At 50.1% G+C, this 20,991-nt stretch overlaps 1 protein-coding gene across 1 annotated transcript in view; it reads left to right on the forward strand.

Annotated features, from left to right (window-relative positions):
* Window positions 1–20,991, forward strand: part of LOC142020423 (connector enhancer of kinase suppressor of ras 2-like) — a 581,534-nt gene that overhangs the window by 302,215 nt on the left and 258,328 nt on the right. Inside the window, exon 8 of the mRNA XM_075008216.1 lies at window positions 1,632–1,700. Coding sequence (XP_074864317.1) covers window positions 1,632–1,700 — 69 coding nt within the window. The remainder of the gene's footprint in view (window positions 1–1,631; window positions 1,701–20,991) is intronic.

The raw sequence follows: 20,991 nt of genomic DNA on the forward strand, positions 1-20,991 counted from the left end.
AATATCAAGGTGGGGAATTTGCCCTTGTAATGTGAAAGATAATTGAGATCTCGGTTAAACCCAAGGTTAAACGTGTCAAATTTGCAAGTGAATTCTAATTCAGATGTCTCCCCCTGAAACCTTGTGGAAAGATTCTTTTGTAGAATGGCTACTTTCAAATCCTTTATTGAATGTCCAGGGAGCTTAAAATGTTCCCCTACAGGTTTATGTGTACTCCAGTCCCTGATGTTAGATTTATGTCCATTCATCCTTTCACACAGATTGTCCAGTTTACCCAATGTACATGGCAGAGGGGCATTGCTGGCACATGGTGGCATATATCACATCAATGGATGTGAAGGTGTATGATGGTGTGGTCCAGATATGTGGACAGAACGGGCAATGAGGTTTATTGCAGGGATAGGTTTCTATATTAGTGTTTCTGTTGTGTGGTGAGTGGCTGCTAGTGAGTATTTTCTTAAGGTTGGGTGGCTGTAGGAAAGAATAGGCTGTTACCCAGGGCCTGTGAGTGTGAGGGGTCATGGTCCAGTATGGTTGCATATTGTCAGTGATGCACTGGCGGGGTTTAGGCTGAGGACTATAAAAGATAAGTGGTTTTCAGTTGTTTTCCTTTTTGGGCCTTGTCTGGCCCTGTCAATCTGTTTCTTTACTTTTCCTGATGGGCAAATAAGTTTTACGAATGCTTAGTAAAGATCTCGTAAGTTTTTTGTCTCTATTGCTGAATTGGAGCAGATACAGTTGTGTCTTAGAGCTTGGCCATAGACAATGGATCGTGTGATGTATATTGGATGGAAGCTGGAGGCATGTAGGTAAGGGTAGCAATCAGTTTAGAGTGGCATTAATTTGACCATCATTGATTTGTACTGTAGAGTCCAGGAAATGGCTCTCTTATGTGGAATGGCCAATGTTGAGTTGATGTTGGGGTGCAAATTGTTGAAAACCCATGCTGAAGGTCTAGTCTGAAGTAGATGAACTCACCATAATAAGTTTAAGAAAATCACCCATTACAGCCATTATCCATCAGTGGAGATAGAGTCAAACCCTCAAAATTATTTGGAAATAAAAACATACTTTTAACTACATATCACCCTTGCAAAATTAAAGAGGCAACTAATAATTCAGGTTTCATAACAGCTGCAAACTGAAAATTTCAGTGAGTTGTTTGGTTTGTTGCTTTGTTTTCTTAGCTATATTTTTGTTTCTCGCTAGCATTTTGTGACAATTGTATTGATTTAACAACAAAAGACCTTAGCTGTATCTGCTGGTTCCTTTCACCTTCCATTCGGCTGTGTGTACCCACACCAATGAAATGCCAGCCGCTGGAAGTCCTAATCTCATATTTATAGGAACAGTGGTATAACTACCAATTGCATGGGAGATGGGTAATAGAGTGCACCAGGCCTCAGTAGAAGAGATGCTCACTACTGTGGGCCAGGAGAACCTAAACTACCCAATCACAGTATTGGTATTTATACTGTGGTTGGGAATGGACATACGGCATCTTATAAATACAATCTATTATTGCTATTAGAATAGACTTTTCTTGGGCAGCCCCACCCCCACCTGCTTTTTTCCCTAATGCTTCCTGGTCCTTCATGGTTGCCAAATTAATGGTTATTTCTTGCATTCAGTCTCCTGCAGACCAGTGTAAGAAGATCCATGCAGGGGATGAGGTGATCCAGGTCAACCATCAAACTGTGGTGAGTACTTAGTAGTAGATACTGCAGGGTGGGTTTGTTTTGTTCCTGTCACTATGAAAAATATGGCACTTAGTGGTTAGCTTTATGCACTCAAAATTATTATTTATGCATCTGCCATATGATAGTCAATGTTAACACAATAGAAGTTTTCCAGAGATTGTAAAACCTGTGTTCTGATCGATTGATTGATCAACCTCTCCTCTAGATATTGAGATCAGTTTATATATATATGTATTTGCTCTGCACTGTCATATAGATCGAGATAGATATGGTGATCCCAAAAAGATTTTATTGCAAGAATTCTAATTTTTACACTTTGGTGTAAATAAACCCACTAATTTAATACAATTTTTAATGAATTTTAAGTTGTTTATGGTCTATGATTTTCACTCAAAATGCAGAAGTACTATAAAAGAAGATATTGAATAACTGGTTTCAAAGGGGCCAGTGGTCATCAGTTGGTTAAAATAACTTAAAACACCTTTCTTCAAAACAAAGCTTTGGTTATGCATCCAAGCAGAGAAAAGGGATACAACAACAAAAGGCCTGTACATTAGGTTCTTACATAAACTTTATTCTTTCTTTACAAGATTTGGGTAAATTCTCCTGAGCTCAGATGCCCTGCTCCTGGGATGGGAGAGTCAGAAAGCCCATATGGCATTATTTGTGTCTCCCTATCAGAGACTCATCTCCAGCTACTGCTGCCTATTAAACCTCCATTCCTCCCAAGATTGACATTTTGGAGTTTTAGCAACCCCTCTGATCCTAGTGCCAGGCAAGGGGAAAATAAAGCTTGCTGGAACCATTCAGGTTTCTATTCCTTAATTAATAGCTTCCACAGTATTTCCTCAAGGAACCTTGATATCCTCTGAGGCAGTCACTTGTTTGTCATTATTTCATTTGTCTGTTTTCCCCTCTAACATTCCTAATTTAACTCCTTGCAGTCACACAGGATAACATTAAGCAGAAAATCTGAGGTACTTATAACCTCAAGTGCATATGATATTTATAAAAATAAACATACCATCCTCATTCTTACCAGGGGTTAATTGAATTAGTGCTGCAAATAGCTTCTGGAACCAGACAATCATGTGATTTTGGGTTTGCAGGGTTGACAATCGTGGGTATGGACTCATCTACCCTAGTTAAATTAACTATCTCACCTCTGTTATTGATTTGCTTCATGACCCAGTGCCAATCACTGTACCTCTATGTTCCCCATTAGCAAAATAAAGATGTCATTTCCCCTCCTTTTATAAAGTTTGCATACATCTACAAAATAAAAAGTTCTACACAAGTTCTAAATTTTAAATTTACGATTATTAAAAAGTCATAAAATTACCTTGATGTCATAGTGACACGAGATTTCTGGCTTGTTTTTGTCTGGGCCTGACCACAATATGTAAAGGATATGTAATGAAACACATTTGACAATGCTGTTGGTATCTTAACTTTTGTATTTCATGAAGTTCTGTGGTTGTAAGTGGGCAACCTCAACTTTGCTATAACTCAGTTGTATGTCTTTAATTAAGTTCCATGCATAGATTTATAATTACAACAGCTTATTCCAGTAAATGGGAAGCAGTGTTCAGAAATATCAAACCCTTCACTCAAGTATAGCTTGAACAGCTCAAGCATATTCTTACCAATTAATTTGCTATCCACGTGTAGGGATAGGGAAATTCACTAACCGTAAACTGGAATAGTTTGGAGTGTTCTCAAGATATGGTATTTTTCTTCTTAATTGGTGGCTGTTACCCTTCATTAACAGATTTTTTGAGCTTGCAAAGTAATGATTTTTTGTGTTGTTCCCTCACTGTTTTCCTACACAACCAGTCATTTGTTCAAATTATCAAAATATGGGTAGCATCCAACCTCTGTTCCAATTAATAAGGGCCAAATAGGGAGACCTGAGTAGGATTTTCTTATGCTGATCAGTAAAGAGTGTCATTACAGAGACTCTTGCCTTTGGCGTCTGTGTCATCAATGTCTCTTTGATATCTCGCATCCACACACAAAAGTGGATCAAAACCACAATCCACTCTGTTGACAGAGAGCAGCCAGACAGCCCAGCCGCTTTCTTGACAGAATGGGCCCCCGATCCCCAGCAGACAGGGTTGCATAGCCGACAAGCCCTTGTGGGAGCCCTGGCCAGGCGTGCTCTTAAAGCCCCGCCCTGAACCTGCAGTCCCTGCCCATGCTGAGGCTTGTCTACCTCATTGTGGGACACCATAGCTACTGCAGGTCTCACACACTTTCTGTGTGAGCCTAATTGCTTCCCAGATAGCCATGGTAGCAGAGCATCCCACAGGCTTGCACTGGACCCACTCTCAGCTGCTTGAGGTGCTGCTCATGCTGATCATGGCTGTCCTCCTCTTCTGGGGGGACACACCTGACATGGGGACCAACAAGCATGCCCTCAATGCCCCAGGGCTCCATCTGCACCCACCCCCTTGCCTGATCAGGCGGATCTGGAGGTACACCATCAGTTCCAGCTGGTGGGGCTGACTGGTCACAGGGCAGTGGGATGACCAACAGTGGCTCCAGAACTTCTGAATTAGGAAGGACATCTACACCTGGCTCGCCCCCACCCTCTGCAGACAAGACACCTGGATGCGGCCTGCCATCCCCCACCCTTCCCCACCGGAGAAGCAGATTGCTCTTACCCTCCAGAAGCTCACCACTGCGGACAGCTACCACTCCATTAGGAACCACTTCGGCATGGGGAAGTCCACCATCTGGGCCATCCTCGTACAGGTAAGGCAATCTCAGTCTGCAGTCCCTGCACGGGGGGAGGATGTTGCACCCAAGGGGGACCCTCTGGGAGTGGGGTCAGGGGTGCAAGGGATGGAATTGGGGAAAGGCCCCATCCCCAGGGGACCATGCCATCCCACCCTCCCACAGTCCTGCTGCTGGGGGCAGAGGGGGTGGCCTCGAGGAGCGGGGTGTTTGGAGTGTCTGGAGGGGAAGGGGTCAGGAGGGGACAGGGGAGCCCACCAGGGGCCAGGGACACCCTCCCTCAGTCCCTCAGATGTATGCTTGGTTTCCTCCACTTGCAGGTAGTGATGGCCAACAACATGCTCCTGCTCGGGAGAGTCGTCCACATCGCAGACCTGGACATGGTCGTGGCTGGCTTCACTGCCTTGGGGTTCCCAAACTGGAACAGGATTCACATCCCCATCTGTGCCCTGGACCACAGTGTGGCATAGTACATCAACTGCAAGGGATACCGTTTTGTTGTGCTGCAGGCCCTGGATCAGCCATGCTCATACATCATGTATGCGTGCTTGCTCCGACATTGTTCGGGATCTTCTTCGCACTCCTCCTGAAGCATGCCTTTGGATCTTCAACAGAGGGCATCTTGCTGCACACAAGATCTGATGGGAAACTGTTTAACCTTGCAAGGCTGAGAGCTAAGACTAAGGTGCGAGAAGTCCTCATCAGAGACATGCTGTTCACAGACGATGCTGCTGTAGTGTCTCACACAGAAGACCAGCTTCAAAAACTGCTGGATCGGTTCTCCAAAGCATGCAAGGACTTTGGGCTTACCATCAGCCTAAAGAAGACAAATGTACTTGGTCAAGATGTTGCTGAATCCCCATCAATCAGCATTGACAACTATACGTTAGAGGTTGTCCACGAGTTCGTTTACCTCGGGTCCACCATCACTGACACCCTGTCGTTGGACACTGAGCTAAATAGGAGAATCGGAAAAGCGGCCACAACTCTGTCCAGACTCAGCAAGAGAGTGTGGAATAACAACAAGCTGTACACTCACACCAAAATGCAAGTCTACAGAGCCTGCATCCTCAGCACCCTCCTTTATGGCAGCGAGACTTGGACCCTGTATGCCCGCCAGGAAAAGAGGCTGAACGTCTTCCACTTGCACTGCCTCAGGCGCATCCTTGGAATATCATGGAAGGACAGATTTACCAACACAGCTGTCCTCAAGCAAGCTGGAATCCCAACCATGCACACCCTCCTCAGGCAGCGTCGGCTCCGCTGGCTTGGCCACGTCCACAGGATGAACGATGGAAGGATTCCAAAAGACATCCTGTATGGTGAGCTAGCCTCTGGCAAAAGACCCCCCGGACGCCCCCAGTTGCGTTACAAAGATGTCTGCAAGAGAGACCTCAGAGAGGTAGACATCGAGCTGGACAACTGGGAAGAACTAGCAGACGACCGTGGCAGATGGAGGCAGGGGTTACACAAGGGCCTTCAGAAGGGCGAGTTGAAGATCAGACAGCTAGCAGAGGAGAAGCGAGCGCACAGAAAGCACAATAAGGACTTGCCAGACACCCACTACATCTGCAAGAGATGCAGCAAGGACTGTCACTCTCGTGTGGGTCTTTATAGTCACAATAGATGCTGTAAATGAAGTCTTAAATTGAAACTTTAAAGGGCGCGATCCATAGTCTATGCAGACTGAAGGATGCCTACTACTACTACTAATACATCATGTGCCCTGGACATTTATGTCAGGTGGTCGGGCTGGGCACACAATGTGTGGGTGTTTGGCAACTTCAACCTGTGCCAGAGGACGGAGGCAGGTACCTAGTTCCCCCCGGGAGCTGGCGGTTTGGGACATGGGCCTACTGATGGACTTGCTGGGAGACACTGTCCACCCCTTCACACCCTAGTTCATGAGGCTGTAGAGTGGTCACCTGGACCTGTATAACACCTGCCTACAATGGGCATGGATCTAGGTCGAGTGTGCCTTCGGTCACCTCTAGGAATGTTCTAAGTGCCTCCTAGCCCAGCAGGACATAGGGTAGCACAATGCCCCCCAGGTAGTGACCACCTGTTGTGCCCTCCACAACACTGTGAAGGGAAAGGGGGTGGCCTTCCTCCCAGGATAGGGGTGGGGGTGGATGCTGGCCACAGCTATGAACAGCTGGACACAGCTCCAGTCTGCCAAGCCCACAGGGTGGGATGAGTAGCCGAGAGGCCCAACAGGAGACCTTCGGGAGACCCCAATGACCCTCCCTAGGGCTCCTCTGGCAGAAGCCTCAGGCCTGCAGCCCTACCCCATCCTCACCATGACCCTTCCCCTTGCCCACTCACTGCTCCCTGACCACCCAATAAAGAGGGACATGTGGGAGGTGAACAAATCAATTTTTTATTTTAAAATAGAAAAACACAAAATAAACATGACAAACTATGTACATTGCAACAATAGGTAACTATATACATGGAGGGCTTGGGATGGAGGGTGGGAGTCATCTGAACTTGGAGGTGGGGCTTGGCAAGGGAGTGGGGAGCCCTAACCCCATGGGGGAGCAGGACGCTCCACAGTCGTGGCCCTGAGATCCCCTCCTGCCATAGTTTCAGGGTCCACTTCAGCAATGGGTTGGGGCCAGGAACACAGGGAGGTATGAAAGTGGGGGGCTGCATCAGGATCGGCTCAGCGGGGACATGGGGAGGCCTGGGGAGCAGGGAGGGCTGAAATGGGAAGCTTCCTGGGGAGCAGGGTCACCAGCCATGGCCATTGCCCACTGCATTAGCTGTTTTAAGCCTGGGGGGCAGAGCAGTGGGGGTAGCGGAGGAAAGGGGGAGTGATGGTGGCTGGGGGAGTAGGGGGAACAGGGGTGGCAGCCATGGGTGCCTGGGCCAACAAGGCCTGCCGGATGGTGGTGGCAGCATCGAATTGGACCATAAGTTGGTCCCAGGTCTGCATCTGCCATTCCCATTGCCATGCCCTCTGCTACCTCAGCTGCTGCTCCTGGAGGTCAGTCTGCCTCCCAAGGGTGGCTGTGTAGGCCTGTAGGGTGTCCTCATCAGGCTGGCAACAGCCCCTCCAGCTGCATGCCCACCCCTGTGGTGGTGGGGTGCCAGTTCTCTCAGGCAATGGTCCTGGGCTGCCTGGCTCCAGTCCTGGGATGGGGTTGTCTGGCCCTGGCAGATGATGCAGCTGTAAAGAAGGTTAGGAGTGGAGATGGTGAGTCATTTGAGCAACACAGTCCCTAAGGCCCTGCCCTGCACCCACTGTGAGCAGCAGCCAACACCCCTGGGCCAAGGGACAGAGAAGTCTTGGGAACACAGGCATGTGTGCCTAGGGGACGGGGCTGACCACTGTGCCCGTCCTGACCCCCTCTCCGAGGGGGGCGTGTATCTGGCCAGAGAGGAGTCCCTGCTTGGGTGGCAGGTCAGCTGGGCATAACCTGTCCCTCCCTGGGGCCCCCTACACGCTTGTGGCATGCAGTGCTGAGGGTGGGTGCTGACTGTTGCCTGTGGGCATCTCTGTGAGCCAAGAGCCACAGTCCTCGGTGGTATGTCTGGGGTTGGGCCATCACCCATGTGGCTGGCCTGCTTCCAGCCATGTCAGGGGCAAGCAGCGCCTCCCACATCCCAGCCCAGGGGCTCATGTGGCCTCCCATGGAGCTGGCAGCAGTCTGGCACTCATGCCCAACACCTGCCTGCTGGGTCCAGGTGGGATGCACTGCCTTGCCCATGGTTGCACCTGCTGGGACCACAGTGTGAAGTCCTGCCCGAGACGGCCTGGCAAGCCTTGCATCACACCCGCCACCCACATGCAGGGTACTTACTGGAGGTTCCCTCGAACAGGTCCGGGGATGTTCTTGACATGGCCTGGCTGAAGGGACCTGAGTCCAGGGCAATGACCAGCATTCCCTCGCTCAAGTCAGCATCTGAATGTGTCTGCAGCTCCAGCTCTGGCAGGGTCCTGGGCTGCTCCTCCTCTGGCTCCAGCAGTGATGGGGACATCCTCAGCTATGTCTGCAGCTGCGGTAGTGGGGAGGCCCTGTCCTCGCCCTCCCCACCCCAGAAGCTGGTGCAACTCAACAAAACTCTTTAGTGTAGACATCACTTAAGAGTTTAGCAATGTGTTATAGACTGTGTATTGCACCTATTGCCTGTATAAGATATTGGTCTCTGTTTTCTAATTCTCTAAAGAATTCTGTAATTATTTCATTCTTTCAAAGGCTATCAATAAACAAAAGGAATAAGAACCAATGGAGTGAGGTGAAATAATGCGCACAGCAAAATCTCAGTACAGTTTATTTAATAGCTACATTTTGACAGCTAAAATCATATTTTCTTACTCTGTGGTTTATTGATCTCAAGTTGATGATAGTCTTAGTCAGTCTCCAAACTGGGATCCTGTTTGCTAAAACAGAACTTCAAGTCTGTGTAGATACTTGCAGTTTTATTTTGATACTAGAATTTCACACAGTTGCTAACATCAATGCCACTGTCTTGCTGGGAGCAACATTAAGATTTATTCATGCAGACAAAGTCACGGAGAGATAGCTCTGTTAGTCTATCTTCTACAGGACTGCTTTTTTTGTTTCATATGGACAAAGGAGCTGGTAGATGCTGGCATTTGCAGCACTAGGGGCCAGATCCTCAGTTGACATGTGTTGGTATAGCTCCAGTTGCTTTGAAGGAGCCAATTTATACCAAGTGAGGACCTGTGCACAAATCACGTAGGACCTGCTGTGAACACATTAAACAATAAGGTGATTTAAATGTTAGTGTCTGTTTGGATCCCTTTCTGTTCCAGTGCGCCCTCTGCAGAGCAGTACCACAGTAGCAGCTGTGGAGAATTTTAGCAAAAATGCTTACTGGTCTCTCTTAAGGCTGCAAAAAAGAGAAACATTGGCTGCTGTCTCTGGTAGAATCAGAAAGAAAGCCTTCCTATCGGATACATTTGGCTAGTGATGAGTCAGGTTAGAACAAGAGAACACCTGCCATGCGAACGAGGATATACAGGAGAAATTCTGAGAATGGCACACATACAGGAGCACCATAAATTTATGGAGGCAGAAAGAGAAAGAAGAGATACAGAAAAAAAAGACAAAGAGTTGGGCAGGGAGAGGCAGAGAAGAAAATATGAGGGAAAATGAAAGCAGAAGAAATGCAAGGGAATAAGTAATTGTATTTTAAGGAACATCCTTTCTTTGGGTCTATAGGAAACTTGAGTTGAATCTCCCTTTCGAAAATTACTATGAAAAGTTTGGTCAGATAAAGAATGTTTCCAAGCAATTATTACATAACACTCATGTATACAGTCAGTATTATAAATAGCAGTGGAATGATAGTTTTTCCCCACTGGAAAATTATATAAAAGAGAAAATCTTAAGAATACAAGAGAGAGAGGATACCCAGTGTGTCCTTCAGAGCTAATTTTGCTCTAAGGGCACAACCCTTACTTTGATTTACCCACATTCCCTACTCACATCGTTGAGTCCTCCCCTCCCCGAAAGATGGGAATACAGGGAGAAGCACTGTACTATATACTGTATTATATATTAAATGCACTGTTCTTGAAGCTAAAACCTGACTGACCTCTTCCATGCTGACCCCTTCTCCGACCCATTCCCAATTCAAGTTTTGTACCCAGTCTCTTTTGCCCTCTGAAACGTTCCAGCCAGAGAAATCAGTTCCCTCACTGTCTCTTGTTTGCTTTTGGATGCTGTTAAAAATTATTTGAGTTCATGTGCATTCTAATGTAGGTGTGTGTGCATGCACATGCTCAGTTGCCAGGAAGTTTTTCCCCTAGCCAGTAGCCATCAAGTTGGGGTGGCATGCCTCGGAGTGGTGCCAATATAGCACCTAATATAGGCACCACCACCCTCGCCTCCCAACCCCCTCCTCTGTTCCTTCTTGCTATGATGATGATTGCCTGAACTCCCCAGTGCTCGTGTGAGCAATCTTCTTAGTTGACTGGTAGCTGTTCGATCTTATCTGTAAATAGTTCTAATTAGGTGTTAATAGTTTCAGTATTTACTAGGTAATAATTCAATTATTATTAGTGTTGATCGTTAGACTCCGAGTCGGGAGGTTGTTCCCCTTCCTTAAGACTCAGCCCCAGGGCATGCCAAGGTCATTAGGCTTCTAAGTCTGCATTGACTATGGGAAGCACATACCAAAAAGTGGCCCTCATTCCTCCTGCTTGAATTGTATGGGTGAGGGTCAACAGTGGGATCGCTGTGCAATCTGTAAAAACTTCATGCCACGGACCTTGAAGGACTGAGATTAACGTCTCAAATCCTATTGATGGAGGCAGCTCTTCAGCCCAAGAAATACTCGTCTGCTGGGCCTAGCACATCTTCGTCAGAGTGGAGTGCCCTGGCACAGAGCTTGGCCACAGTGTCAGTGAAGAAGAAGGGAACCCAGCACCATGATGAAGCGCTGGCAGCCTAACCTTCTTGAGAGACGTAAATCTCAGTCTCAGAAAAAGAAAAGGCGTGACAGGGGCCATTCTCCTGAGGCTTCCAAGCACATCACGATCTATCCTCCTATCAGGAGTTTCCTCCAGTTTGTAGTGAATGGGGCATGCTATCAGTTCACAGTCCTTTCATTTGGCCTATCGACAGCTCCAAGGGTTTCCATCAAATGCGTGGTGGTGGTTGCAGCCAACCTCCACAGGCATGGTACCCAGTTGTTCCTGTACCCAGACAACTGGTTAGTCAAAGGGAGCTCGCAGGCCCAAATTCATCAACACATGAGGTTCATTTGCCAAACTGTGGACACAATCAGCCTCTTGGCAAATGAAGTGAAGTTGACGCTTGTCCCCACTCAAAGAATAGAGTTTATGGGGGCCCTCTTGGACTCGGCGCTCACCAGAGCCTCCCTGCCAGAAAGCAGGTTTCAGGCTATAGCTAGCACCATAAACATGATCAAGTTCCCCTCCCTGATGACCAGGTATTGCATGAAGCTCCTGGGATGTATAGCAGCTTGTACGTTCATGGTGCAACACATCAGACTTGGACTATGTCCCATCCAGCTGTGTCTCACTTCGGTGTACCGCACTATCAGGGACAATATAGACAAATTAGTGATGTTGCCACAACAGGTTGTGAGGAGCCTGCATTGGTGGTTGGATAATCAGACGGTGTGTACGGGGGGAACCTTTCTAGCCTCCCCAACCTTCTCTATCCCTGTAACCAGTAACCAGTGCATCAGCTTTAGGCTTGGGAGAGGGGGCACATGTCAGGGACAGCCAGACTCAGGCTCTGTGGGGTACTTCAGACTTCAAGTTTCATATCAACTTGAGAGAACTCCAGGTGATCAGGTTGGCGTGTGGGTGTTTTGTGTGTCGGTAGCCCTGTCTACACATGCACGCTACTTCGAAGTAGCGGCACTAACTTTGAAATAGCGCCCGTCACGGCTACACGTGTTGGGCGCTATTTCGATGTTAACATCGACATTAGGTGGCGAGACGTCGAAGCCGCTAACCCCATGAGGGGATGGGAATAGCACCCTACTTCGACGTTCAATGTCGAAGTAGGGAACGTGTAGTCGTTGCGCATCCCGCAACTTCGAAATTGCGGGGTCCTCCATGGCGGCCATCAGCTGAGGGGTTGAGAGATGCTCTCTCCAGCCCCTCAGCTCAATGGTGGCCGTGTGGAGCGGCCTCTTAAAGGTCCCCACCCCCTCCCTTTCTGTTCAGGAAGCTGAGAGAGCGTGCAGGCAGCCGCAATAACACGCGGCTCACCTGCACGCTCTTCTTCAGCCACCCAGACCCCCAAAGGACCTCATGGCCGCCCGGCAGCCCCCCCAGCACCCTCAGGGAACCCCCCCCGAAGGGGAGCCAGGGTAGCCAGGGCAGGAGCCAGGCCGGGAAGCGGCAGCGGGGCCCCTCCTGGACGGAGGCCGAGCTTCGGGACCTGCTGGGGCTCTGGAGCAAGGAGGAGGTGCTCCAGGTAATGGGGAGCAAGAGGCAGAACATGCATGCGTTCGCTCGGCTGGCTGAGGGCCTGGCCGCCCGGGGTCACCCTGCCCGCACTCCGGACCATGTCCGGAGTAAAGTGAAGGAGCTGCAGCAGGGTGACGCCCGGGCCCGGGATGCGGCTGGCCAATCTGGGGCCGCCCCCGTCACTTGCCCCTTTTACAGGGAGCTCAGGGACATCCTGGGCCCCCAGCACACCTCCTCTCCTCCGGCCACGCTTGACACCTCGGCTGAGGAGCCCCAGCAGGCCCCAGAGCTGGAGTCCGCCCCGGAGGCAAGCCCCGCACCCCGGGGGCCCCCCCTGGAGCCACCCCCGGGGCACCGGAGCAGGAGAAGGAGGAGGAGGGGGATTCCTCCTCCACCGACACCGGGCTCCAGATCCTCCTGCCATCCCGGAGAAGCAGCCGGGCGTCCGCCCCCCGGGTGTCCCCCGACCGTGGGAGTGGACCTACAGGTATGTACCCCCCCGGTGTACACCCCCAGGGTTGAGGGGCGGGGGTAATAGATATGTGGCCAGGGCCCTCCACATGCCCAGATGACCATGGCCCCAAGGACAGCAGTGGCATATCCCTCACAGGAGTGCATCAGCCCCTGCCTCCCCCAGCACAACAGTGCCATGCCCCATCCCCGGGGCAGGGGGGAGCAGAACCTCTAGGGTCCCCCGGGAGGAGGGGGTGGGACACCCAGCAGCAGCAGCAGCAGCAGCAGCATGTGATGGAGTGGGGGGAGTGCAAATGCGAGACTCAGGCTAGATGTGAGCAACAAGCTGAATAGCTCCCAGTGGCTAAGGATGATCCTGGGGCTACAAGTGGCAGGTTACACCTCTGCCCTGAACAAAGAGGAGGGAGGAGCCGAGCTGGGTTTGAATCGGGGGCTGCAGTTAGAGGCTAGGGGAAGGGAGAGCTAGAAGGCTGCCTGCCTGAAGAGGGGGAAAGCTACACCCACAGAGGGGCACCCCTCGGGGTCTTCTCCCCAGGAGGGGTTGGAAGGACTGTCTCTGACTGCTGTACTGTTGCTTCTGTGAGAAACTGGGCATCTGTTGCCTAAGAAACCTCTCCTGTCAGACCTGCTGAGTGAAGTGAGAGTCACTCCCGCCAGGGGACGGGGTGCAGTGTGGGGAGACCCTTGAACCCCATCACAGCAGCATCTCCCGGGGACGGGGATGGGGAACCTGCAGCAGAGGGGTGGGGGGACAAGGGCCACGGCTCGGGGCCCACACTAACGGCTGTCTCCACTCTTCTTCCCCCCCTTCCTGTGTTCCGCAGCTGCACCATCAGAAGGACCGGAGAGCGCCGGCGAGGCTTCAGTGGTCCCGGAATCCCCTCTGGGGCCATCGCTCCAGGCCAGCCCCTCGCGGAGGACCGACCGGCCCAACGGTGGGCAAGACAGCGGACCCAGCACCAGCAGCCACCGGCGACAGACCCCTAGCTGCTGGCCCTCCACCGCCGGCAGGTGGAGGTCGTGGAGCAGCGGCTGCGGGTGGAGCAAGGCCGCCTCCACCTGCAGGAGCGGGTGCTGGCCTGGTGCCAAGAGGCATGGGGGGCCTACATGGAGACATTCAACCGCATAGCGGATTACCTGGCCCCCCATGCTGCGCTGGCCGCTCCTGCACCCGCCCTGCCTGCTCCACCCGCTGTGCCACCAGCTGCTCCTGTCGCTGCGCCGTCCGCCGTCACCCCGCCACCTGCCACCAAGGGCCATTCCGCCGAGGGAGACCTGGGGCCAGCTGACACTCTCCGGCCGTATCTTCCAGTCCGCCCGGCCCCCAGCCAGCCCTGGCCAGGGCTGCGGCCGAGGCGGGGATCCCGGCCGCCCACCCCCAGTGCTGGACTATAGGGGCGTGGGGCCCAGGATGTGCCCCCCCTTGTATATATTCCCCCCACTGTTTTGTTGTTCGGCCTTGTATATAGTTTGTATTTATTTATTTGTGATCCCCGTTTTCACAGTCTGACCCTCCCCACCGCCATGTAAATAGTTCTCCCCTTCCTTGTTATCCCTGTTTTTTTTTGTTAATATATACATACATATATAATATTAAGTTACTTAGAAGTTCCTTTAGTTATTATTAGTAAGAAAAGAGATGCAGTAAAGAAGTTTGATTTCACAAGCAAGTGTCTGCTTTTATTTGTCCAAGAAAAGTGTGGGGGGGTGTGCTGTTGGGTGCTCCGTGGTGTGGGCATAGGGGCAGGGAGTGTTGTGGATAATGGGGGGGTGCAGTGGGGGGCCTGGCAGCGTTCACCCCGTGGCCTCATCGAAGTGGGCCTACAGGGCCTCCCGGACCTGGGTCCCTTCGGGGTCCACCTGGCGACTGGGGGCAGCGGGTGGCTGCACATCGGCCCTGCAAGCCTCCACAGCCCAGCCCTGAAAGAAGGCCTCCCCCTTGCTCTCCACCAGGTTGTGTAGGGCGCTGCACGCACCCACAATCTGGGGGATGTTGGTGGGGCCCGCATCCAGGCGGGTGAGGAGACACCTCCAGCACCCTTTGAGGCGGCCAAATGAGCGCTCCACCACCTAGCACGCGTGGTTCAGGCGCTGGTTGAAGCGCTCCTGGCTGGCAGAGAGATGACCCGTGTACGGGTGCATGAGCCAGGGCCGGAGGGGGTATGCCGCATCTGCGATGACGCAGAGAGGCATGGTGGTGTCCCCCACAGGGATCTCCCACTGGGGGATGTAGGTCCCCGCCTCCAGCCGGCAGCACAGGCCCAAGTTCCGGAAAACCCGGGCGTCATGAGTGCTGCTAGGCCAGCCCACATAAATGTCCTGGAAACGGCCCCGGCTGTCCACCAAGGCCTGGAGGACCACTGAGTGGTAGCCCTTCCGGTTGATGTAGCATCCTCCACTGTGCTCTGGGGCGCGGATGGGGATGTGAGTCCCATCCAGAGCCCCAAAGCAATTGGGGAAGCCCAGGGTGGCAAAGCCCGCGATGGTGGCATCTGGGTCCCCCAGCCTCACGAGCCTGTGGAGGAGCATGGCGTTGATGGCGCGGACGACCTGCAGGGGAAGCACATGGGAGAGCACCAATGAGGGGTGAGCAGGGTGTGTGTGGCCCTCCCCTGCCAGGGCCCCCCTCCCCTGCCCTGCCCTGCCCTGCCAGGGCCCCCCTCACCTCCCCTCCCCTGCCCTCCCCTGCCAGGGCCCCCTTCCCCTGCCAGGGCTGCCTCCCTCCCCTCCCCCCCGTGGGTCCTCTTACCTCCATGAGGACAGCCCCGACGGTGGCCTTGCCGACGTCAAACTGCTGGCCCACGGATCGGTAGCTGTCTGGAGTGGCCAGCTTCCAGACAGCGATGCCGACCCGTTTCTCCACAGGGAGGGCACGCCGCATGGCGGTGTCCTGGTGCCTGAGTGCAGGGGTGAGCCACTGGCATAGCTCCATAAATGTCTGCCGGCTCATGCGAAAGTTCCTGAGCCAGTGGTCGTCGTCCCACTCCCCAAGCACCAGCTGCTCCCACCAGTCGGTGCTGGTGGGGTAGCTCCACAGCCGGTGGCGTATGAGGTGGCGGGGGGGTCGGGGTGCTGCAGGGTTGGGGGTTACGTCCTCCTACCCTGCGGGCATCTCCTCCTCTGTGGCAAGGAGGTGCTCAGCTGCCTCCTGCATGGCATGGAGCAGGGCGAGCACTGCTCCTGCAGGGGCGGCTGGGTGGACCTCTGGCTGCTGCTGCTGCTGCTGCTGCTGCTGCTGGGGATCCATCATGACTGCATCACCCGAGGTGTGCGTGCCTATGGCTCTGCAAACCGCGTGCTGTGCAGGCTGTGTGTGTCTGGGAGGGGCCCTTTAAGGGAGCGGCTAGCTGTTGCCCCGGAAGCGCTAGTCCGCCCTGTGACCCTGTCTGCAGCTGTGCCTGGCACCCTTATTTCGATGTGTGCTACTTTGGCGTGTAGACGTTCCCTCGCTGTGCCTATTTCGATGTGGTGCTGCGCAACGTCGATGTTGAACATCGACGTTGCCAGCCCTGGAGGATGTGTAGACGTTATTCATCGAAATAGCCTATTTCGATGTCGCTACATCGAAATAAGCTACTTCGATGTAGGCTTCGCGTGTAGACGTAGCTAGTGAGTACAGACAATGCAATGGCAGTATATTACATCAACAGACAGGGGGATGCATGCTCCTCTCCTCTGTGTCACGAGGCCCTCAGGCTATGGGAGTTCTGCATTCAGCTTGAAATGCAGGCCCACTACTTACCCAGAGTCCGCGATACCATAGCTGACAATCTCAGGTGGTCCTTCATGGAGTAGTCCATTCACCTGGGTGTGCTGCAATCAGTTGGGGCTATATCCAGGTAGACCGGTTTGCCATGCACCTCAATTTGAAGTGCCAAACATTTTGTTCTTACCAGAATCAGAGTCCCAGGTCCTGGGCAGATGTGTTCGACGTGTCCTGGACAGGCCCTCTGCTGTATGTTTTCCGTTTGGTTCCCCTCATCCACAAGGGCCTCCTCAAAATTTGAACAGATCAGGCCTCAGTAATCTTGGTGGCTGCAACGTGGGCCAGGCAGGATTGGTACTCGGTTCTGCCGCATCTGTCAGAGTGCAATCTGATAACACTCCCACTATGCCTGGACGTGTTGATGCAGGAGGAGGGGCAGCTTCAACACCCCAATGTCCTGTCTCTTCACCTCACAGCATGGAAGCTTCGTGGTTGAGTGCCATGGAACTTTTCTACTCAGACCTAGTGAGGAAGGTACTTTTACTTGGCGATGTGGAAAAGGTTTGTGGTTTGGACATCCCAGAAGGTGGTATCTGCCTTGCAGGCCATAATCCCCTCGATTCAGGATTATTTGTAGCACCTACACCAGTTGCAGCTGTCCCTGTGCTCTATTAAAGTACGTTGGTGGCTATTTCTGCCTTTCATCCCAGTCCAGGCCTTTCACCAGCATTCTCAGACCCTGTGGTCAACAGGTTTGTGAAGGGCTTGGAAAGAGTTAGGCCACCAGTGTGGCCCCCTTACCTTCCTGGGACCTTAATTAGATTTTGGCCAAGCTTATGGGGACCCTTTCAAATCCCTTGCTTCCTGCTCCTTACTGTTTCTAAGTTACACAATACTGTTTTTGGTGGCCATCACACTGGCCAGAAGGGTGTCTGAGTTAAGGGGTGTCTCAGTGGACCCACCATATATGGTGTTCCACAAGGACAAGGTTAGACTGAGAGCCCATCTGACTTTCCTGCTGGAGGTGGTCTCCTCTTTCCATGTCAATCAGGATATTTCACTACCTGTTTTTCACCCTAAGCATCATGCTGCTCTGAGGGAACAGAGCTACAAACCCTAGATGTCCATAGAGCGTTGGCCTTTTACATGAACAGGACCAAGCCATTCAGAAAGTTGCAGCAGCTCTTTGTGTGAATTTAGTGGGTTGGTTTTTGTCTTTTGCCCTGAAAATCTGTACGTATCTTATACAGTTACCACCCCTGTAATTTTTAAATCTTTGTATTTTAATGCATCCATCTCTGGTGTCTGAGCCCAAACATATTTACATGAAGTACTTGGTTGGCTTTTTTGGCGCTATCTGTACAGTCATTGAGGAAGGGGCTAATGTAAACCAGGATGATTCATTATGTTTTATTTTGAAGGTGATGAGATCCAGGACCAATCTAATATCATAGTGGAAGGAAGTTCCGTAGCATAAGCCAGCTGCCAGGAGAACCTAATATCTTGAACTTGGAAGTTTTGCCATTTGAAAATTTAGGGTTAGGGTTCAGTCACGGAGTATTTCTGCTTCACACCCAGCATGACAGACCCTGATGGGAAATCCTCCTCACAAGCCCTTTGTGAATGCAGCTGCAGAAGAGCATTTTAGAAAAGGGCTAGGAATCCTGTTAACATCAGCATGAGTAGGCAGATACGGTAAAATGGTACCTACATCCAATCCTAGGCAGTTTTCTTCCGTTCCTAACAGGAATAATTTGCATGGAGACTGTGAATTTGGGCTTTGTTGATCTGAATGTAGCTGCATTTTAATGTTGTTTATACAATGTACATTTTATCATACATGGACCCATTTAAGGACGTGTCTACACAGAAGCAAAATTTAGCTTTGTGCCTAGTTATTGTTGGTACAGTAAACTCTTTCATATTCATCAGCCCTGGGGCTGGGAGGTTGCTGGTTATTCAAATGTTCTGGATAATCGAGAGGTATACCAAACAGTGCATAACACTAAAGAAAAACAAGATTAGATATTAAGACACAAACAAAAATGTATGCAGAGCACTTTATTTACCAACAACAGTAGTACTGTACTCTGTAAACTTATGCTGTATTTGCTATATTCATTTGGATTTACTTTCACTATACTGTAATTATGGAAAATGTAACTAAAATTTACTTATGGTTAAATGCTGGTTATCTGAGAGTTCCAGGTGATAGAACGTTGGATATGAAAGCATTTACTGTGCTATTACCCTTTCACGTCCTAAGCACCGTATGAATTTGTACAGAAAATGTGAGACTTGCCCAGCAGGGTGCCGTTTTCTCAGCACATGTGATCCCAGCGCCAGATAACCCACCTCTCTGTAATTAGATCTGCCTATGTCTACACCCATCTACCATCTGCTTGTCTCCCCACCACTCATTCATTCAGCTGTCAAAAACTTCCTTCTCTCTCCTTCAGCCACTCCACATACATGAAAATCTTTCGGTTTGAGCAAAATCAAGTTCCTCTTCTCTCCCATACATAGGAGAAGGAAGGGTGCTAGAGGGTAACAGGACTACTTGAGCACAATATAAACAGGCTTATTTTAATCCCCAGATTTGGCTTTATGTTTAAACTTTCATGAAATGTACATATGTATTCATTCTTCATTATATTTAGACTTCCTTTAAACAAATGCTATCTTTTCAATTAAAGTGCCATGAGCATATAGACCTCTACCAGTTTCAACATCATTCAGTATCTAATTACTTAATTGTAAGAAATGTAAGGATTTGATTATTCTTTATAATAATGGAACATAATTTCAAGCTGTTGTACTCATATACATTAAATTTAATAATCTTTGTTTCCTTATTGCATAGAAGGAAATGGACACTGTGAATTTGGTCTTTGATGATCTGAATGTAGCTACATTTTAATGTTGTTTATACAATGTACATTTTATCATACATGGACCTATTTAAGGACATGTCTACACAGAGGCAAAATTTAGCCAGTACATGACCTTCAGAAAAGCTTATTTTTATCTTCTTAGAGCATGCTTCAACATCCCTGCTAAGTAAATGTAATTTTATCCTTGACTGGTTTGAAGGAAGAAACATTGTATTATTTACTAGAGTGTTTCTGAACTTCAAAGCCATATATAGCACTTTATTACTTGCTCAGATATCATATATTGGCATGAATTATTATGGTCCTTGCAATTACTGCTATATTCATTTGTGAACTAGAATAATTTGTGGGTCACAGCTCTGTGAATTCCTATATAATAAATATATTCACTAACACTGTCATGAGCAATTCACATAGTGAACTGCAGCTTTCATGTAATAGCAGAACTGCATTTGAACTACACTTGAACCTCTTTAATTTGGCAACCCTGTGAAACAGGGAATGCCAGACTAAAGATTTGCCAGGCCTGGGAGGGCGTTGAGGGGGAGGAGCGTGGGGGAAGAGGGTGGGGCACTTACCTGGTGCTCCAATCCCAGAGGCAGCGCCACCCTGCTGCTCCCAGGCACCACTGTGGGAGTGACAGAAAAAAGCCTCTGGGGAAGTACGTTGCTGTGCTGCCATCCCACAACTGTGGGGAAGGAGAAGTGGCAGCCTTCAAAGCCACTTCCTCCTCCAGATCATGGGTGTTCCCATACTATGGACACCCGGAGTACAGAGGGTTCAAATTACTTTGTTGTTGGGAATACAGTCTAAAAGGAAAAACTGCGTATTTCCTTAGCAGTGTGTATATATGGGCAAACAGAACTGCCAAGCAAATGTGTGAGGTCAAAGAACAGTAGAAAGTCTTGTCCTATGTTTATCTGCCTTTTTTTTTTGACTCTGACCCTAACTTTTATTCTGTGGTCTCTCTCTGTCTCCCACTTCCACTGTGATCCCAAAGTCTTTCATAATACTTGTTCCTTTGTCTCCCCCATTGTGATTGCTGGGCCTACAAATTTACCATAATTGTGAGCTCAAGTGTTAAAAGTGAGTGAAAGTTCATAGAATGTCAAACTAAGATATAACAGTAAATGTTGATGGAGGACAAAAGAGAGAATACTGAAGCAAGACAGAAGTACTGATTTGGTCCAACCAGTGGTTTTTTTGGTGCTGGTACTTGCTGGTACTGAGTACTAGCACCTTGGCAGTCCCACCCACAGGATTGGCTGGGGGACGGGATGGGGAGCTGGCTGTGTACCAGCTCCTCATTTTTACAAAAAAGTCACTGGTCCAAACAAAAAAAAACTTTCATTACTCTTCAGCTTCCCACAGTAAACCAAATGTGTGCTTCCTGGCCTATGGTGCTTAATTGCTCAGGAAGGGATGCTTGCACTAAGGCAGAGTTGCCCGAAGTGTGTTACACATACCACTGGTAGTATACAAAAGGACTTCGAGGGGTGCATGGCAGAAAATAAATGACTAAAAATCAGGAGATACACACTGGGGTGGCACTGGGAG

The sequence above is a fragment of the Carettochelys insculpta genome, chromosome 13 (genome assembly GCF_033958435.1).
Source record: "Carettochelys insculpta isolate YL-2023 chromosome 13, ASM3395843v1, whole genome shotgun sequence".
NCBI lineage: Eukaryota > Metazoa > Chordata > Testudines > Carettochelyidae > Carettochelys > Carettochelys insculpta.